Below are 4,823 nucleotides of genomic sequence, written 5' to 3'. Positions count from 1 at the left end.
ACGATGTAAAAGCAGGCCAACCCGCTTTACGCAGGGCAAAGGTGGCTTTCTTCCGTCAAGGCAGCGTGTTTGCTAGTCGTGGAGTGCCATCGTCCATCTCTACCAAGTAAGATATTCAGCAGTGGTCCGAGTCCATGTAAGGGGCGAATGTCCAGTGGGAGATGCGTAGGGCGCAATACGCAGTCACGTCAGGGGACGAGGCATTACGATGTGTGATCCGTGTTGCCTGTGTCGGGTAATTTGCCAGCCAAAATCCATATCGATTAGAACAGCGGCGAAATCATCGCCTCCAGTCGTTGATGGTGTATATGACTGTCCCAGAGTTCACGATGCAAATTCGGGTCACCCGCGATAATCTCTTCGGGCAAAAGCGGCAAACGATATTGATAAATGCGGATTATTGGCCAATTGCTGTGGGAGGGTTGTAGAGATTCACCACGCAAATGCTGGGACAGCCCGGCGGAAATACACGGACAGCAATAGTCTCCAGGAGGTCAGTGTCAGGGAGCGACAGGCGCTCGCACGGCAGAGAGTGACGCACCAGAACGGCAACGCCACCACCGCGCCCAGTGAGGCCCGAAGGCAGTCATTATGGCCACATAATTTCGTCGCCACGTCACCACGGTTACTTATTTCCTGCAGAAGAACGGTGTCAGGTGGACGCTGCTCCAATCGCGCCGCAAATGCAATCTTTTTACGGACGAGAGGCCTGCAATGTTGAGCTGCCAAATATTGATGAAGCCATCCTCCTCGGTGGCAGGGTTCTTGTGAACGTCACCGCCACGGGTGATATCAACGGAGTGACCGCTGCGAAACGGTCGTGCAGTTCTGACCGACAGTCTGCAGGCAGACCGCCCCACCTCCCCACACCGGGCATGGCGTGGAACCTTCTCGGGGAATGAAGTCACCTTGGTCTCCGTCGTGCTCGCAGCAACGCCCTGCTGCGGAGTTCCCATAAGCAAACAAAGCCCAACACCGCGACAAGGTGCAACGTCATCGCTGGGGACCGTGGATACTTACGAAGAATAGCGGTGTTGACATTCCCACGTCAGCCGGGATTGGCATACTGCTCTCATCCCCGCGTTCCTCGAAGATAATAGAGAATGTCAGTACCAACGGCGGCACACGCCCATGCAGCCGCACGATGGAATCCCGTGCACTGCTCCCGGCCATGGAAAGGCTGAGTATCCCTCGTATCCAGCACAGACAAAAACCCTGCTTGTGGTTACAGACAGTCATTCCCTTCTAGTCGCCGTCACCAAGGGCCCGCACAGTCATACCGACTGGACGGAGGATCGGATCTGGCAGCGTCTCTTGTCGCTGACGCGTGCTGGCTGGTCCGTGCAGCTGCAGTTTTGCTACGAACATTGCGGAGTACATACTAACGAGCCTGCAGATCAGCATGCGACGCAGACCACGGCAACCGGGCAACACACGGAACATGGAATAGCACCCATACAGCGCACGGACCTGCTGTCATGCATTAACACCCAGCTCACCAACAAGTGGCGTAGCACCATGCATCAGGACACCCACCACTACCTGCTTGGCGGTGCCAGGCCATCAGATCCAGGTGGCAAGCACCTGATCACTCAGGAAGCCCTCGACCAACAGGAACGGATACACACTGCACGGGAAGGGTGCGGGGAATCCGAGCTCTGGGGTCGCCTGTACTGGACTGTGAGAGACTGCACGAACCAACGCCGTTTCCGCAACATCTCACCGGAACAGTCCGCTTTCATGCGCTCCAACGACGATCCCACTGCACCGGGACGGAAGCTGTTCCCCCGACGACAAGGGAGGCCGACGCACCGCCTGTGGAGAGACGGCCCTCCACACAGCATCGGAAGAAGAAATGCCCGCACTGTGACGCCACACTGGTGGGACACACGAACCACATCGGTCACTGTCGGTGCCTTCATCCGGAACGCCCTCCACCGCGATTGCTGCGACACGGTCCTCCCCACACAAAAAAGGCACCGCACAGCACAGGAATCGCCGCGCACAAAACCCAGACGCTACTCGGCACCGCAGCAGCAGTGCCAGGAGGCAATCACTGCTGTCGCAGGATCAGCCAGCCTCCACAAGCGCAACAATTAGCCCGCAGAAAACACTGCACCATCTGCTTCCGGAATTTACAGACGCTCTGGCTGTGCGCCAACGGCTGGGCATTAAGAAGGACCTTGGCACCGAAAGCTTCTCTCAATGGCAGCTGCCTCATAGCAGGAAACTCATGTCGCTGCTCGACCACCTCCTCGTCACCCTGATGAAATCGTGTGGCTAGACATGTCGGTAAGAGCAGGGAAAAATAATAATAATGGGCATTCCCGCCACTGCAGAGACGTGGTGCATCTTGCGATCCCGCTGGCGGCTCTCCTCTTCCACCGCTGTTTTTGCGCAAAAGGTCACCACAGTCATTTTTGTGGTTTGGTCGGCCTCGTGTTGTGCTCCGGGTTCTCCTCCTTCATCGCCCTGCGGTGCTTCCTTCGCCGTCCCTGGCACCTGTGACTGTCCCGTGACGGTTTGTTCCGAAGCCTGACTGCCCTGGGAGGTCCTCCCGCCACCAGCATGCACTCCACCCGCTGCCTGCTGAGATGCGTCGGAGCATGGGGATGCTGTGCCTGCAGCGTGCCCTCCGCCCAAAGACTCCGGTCCACTTGCACGCATCCGAGCAGCAGACGCGCTGCCAGTGCCGGACGGATTGCTAGTGCCACTTCGCAGTGGGTCGCTGCTGGATTGGTCCTGTCTCGTCGGTGCAGTGAGTGCTCCTCCCGAGGTGGGATTGGGGTCCTCACCCGCGATCCTTCCCCCACCCTCCTCGTCTTCCTGATTGCTATTGTCCTCAGAGTTCACATTCTCTTTCGTCCAGAGCCACCGGCCACGGGTCCACCTTCCGCAGCCATCACACCCCGCGCGTGCTCAGCAGCCACCGCGCCATCACCCGCGGGCAGCACACGCACCCCGTCGCAGCAGCCCTCACTCACACGCACGAGCAGCTGCGCATCACTGCAGGAGCCAACAGGACGCAGAGCACACGGCCAGTCATCATCACAAACAGTGGAGTCGCCTAACGCTGCGGAGCCAACCTGCGACAGCACGAGAAAAACAAAGGGAAACACAGCCGCTACACCACGCACAGCAACAAATGACAGCACCCCAGCAGCAGCAGCGCACACACCACGAGACAGATGGAATCAGTACGATTGCAGAGCTCGCACACCGCCCCGCAAACACAAGTTTAAAAGCAATAAAAACAATAATTAAAGAACAATTAAAAAAGAAAAACAAAAAACCCAGGGCTCCAGTGCGCATGCATATGAGTGTGTCCGCGATGCGTTCAACGTGACGGATGCGGGGCACAACGCGGAGCACACAGCACGGCAGCAGAAGCAAGTGAAGCAAAACAAGATCATTATTTCCTCTTATTTTATACAGTGAACCACAACACACACGCACAAACCCCGCGGTTGGGTGCTGGCACGCGCAGCCCGCACACACCTCTTCAGCCCAGAGCGGTGTACGCCAGCGCAGATGCGGCGAGCAGCAGCGGGGCACACACCCACGCAGAGCTGCTGAGGCTGCCGTCGATTTCGCGAAGACGTGACGGTGCGCGGGTGGTCGACACAGCTGGCGCCTCTGTAGTCGTATTACTTGGTGCCTGTGTTGTAGTGGTGGTCGTCGTAGTTGGTGCATTTGTTGTGGTGGTCGTAGTGGTTGTCTGAGCAGGGGCTTCAGACTCCTTATTTTTTTCTTCTGCGGATGTTTCGCTGCGACTTGGTTGCTCTTTCGTAACCTCTGTCAGTGATTTATTTGGCTTTGTATTTACTTTTGGTCCCAGTCCTGCCGTACTGGTAGATCCTGTTCCCTCTTCGCCACCATTTCCCGGCGTTGCAACTGACCCCAAACTTGACGGCCCTGGCTGACCGGCGGTCCCCTGTGATGGATCTGGTGGTGAAGGCAGTGGAACGACACCCACATTACCTTTCTGTGCAGATGTCGGGGTTGATGCCGGGGTTGTGGTCGTCGTGTTCGTCTGGGAAGAAGATTCAACATCAACTTCCGGTGTATCCCCTGACGCGCACACGGACGGACAGCAGCACAGGGCAAGCAACAACAGGGCGCACAGCAGACGGCACGTCATCATCGTGAGTGTGGTCGTTCAGTGGTGTGGAGCTGATCTGCACAGTGAGGAACATGGAGAGCAACAGGGGAGACGAGAGGTGCGGCAGACACACACAGAGGGCACACCACATGAGGAGAGGGCAGCAGCCAGGCATGCACCGTACTCCGCACACCACGCACGACACACACTCCAATCCACGGCAGCACGCACACACACACACAGCCCTGCCGCAACACCAACACACAGATGGAAGAGGGAGAAGCAAACAGGAGCGGCACACAAGGCTCCACCGCATGCACATACGGCGAGAGCGGTCCGTCGTGTCTGCACCCCTTACGGAGGGTGCGCACACACACAAGAAGGTGCAGCGCACACAGCAGCACAAAAGCAAAGTAACAGTAAAAAAGGAGATCCCGGCACACCACGCGGATTGTTGGTCCACGGGAAGTGCAGCCAATATTCACCACAAAAACAGTTCATTTGCCTTCGGCCTTCGTCCACATTCGGCGCACTCAATTTCATGCAGGCCCGGCCACCACCGCAGCAGGAGCTGCTGCACACGCAACAAGAAACAAAAAAGGGAGGTGGTGTGGGAGACTACGGTGCTGCTGTCACTGCCGCCATGCGAAGCTGTGTTTATTTTGCTAGTGGCGGTGGCGGTGTCCCTCGTGAACCCCTCGCTGTGGGCTGCGGGGGTAAC

At 57.5% G+C, this 4,823-nt stretch overlaps 1 protein-coding gene across 1 annotated transcript, besides 4 other annotated features; it reads right to left on the bottom strand.

Moving 5' to 3' along the window:
- Positions 1 to 568: part of a mobile genetic element that runs on past the window's edge.
- Positions 1 to 3,671: part of a sequence feature (areas not merged during assembly with more than two copies in the genome that could not be assigned to a particular haplotype) that runs on past the window's edge.
- Positions 1,211 to 2,309: a mobile genetic element.
- Positions 3,503 to 4,144, bottom strand: Tc00.1047053503609.100 (mucin TcMUCII, putative; the record flags this gene model as incomplete). Its single annotated transcript, XM_805405.1, has 1 exon — positions 3,503 to 4,144. The coding sequence occupies one exon, from the start codon at positions 4,142 to 4,144 to the stop codon at positions 3,503 to 3,505; it is 642 nt and encodes a 213-aa protein (XP_810498.1).
- Positions 3,672 to 4,823: a sequence feature (heterozygous, Esmeraldo-like haplotype).

The sequence above is a fragment of the Trypanosoma cruzi genome, genomic scaffold (assembly GCF_000209065.1).
Source record: "Trypanosoma cruzi strain CL Brener 1047053517059 genomic scaffold, whole genome shotgun sequence".
Classification (NCBI taxonomy): Eukaryota; Euglenozoa; class Kinetoplastea; order Trypanosomatida; family Trypanosomatidae; genus Trypanosoma; species Trypanosoma cruzi.
This window is presented reverse-complemented; position numbering and strand designations above follow the sequence as displayed.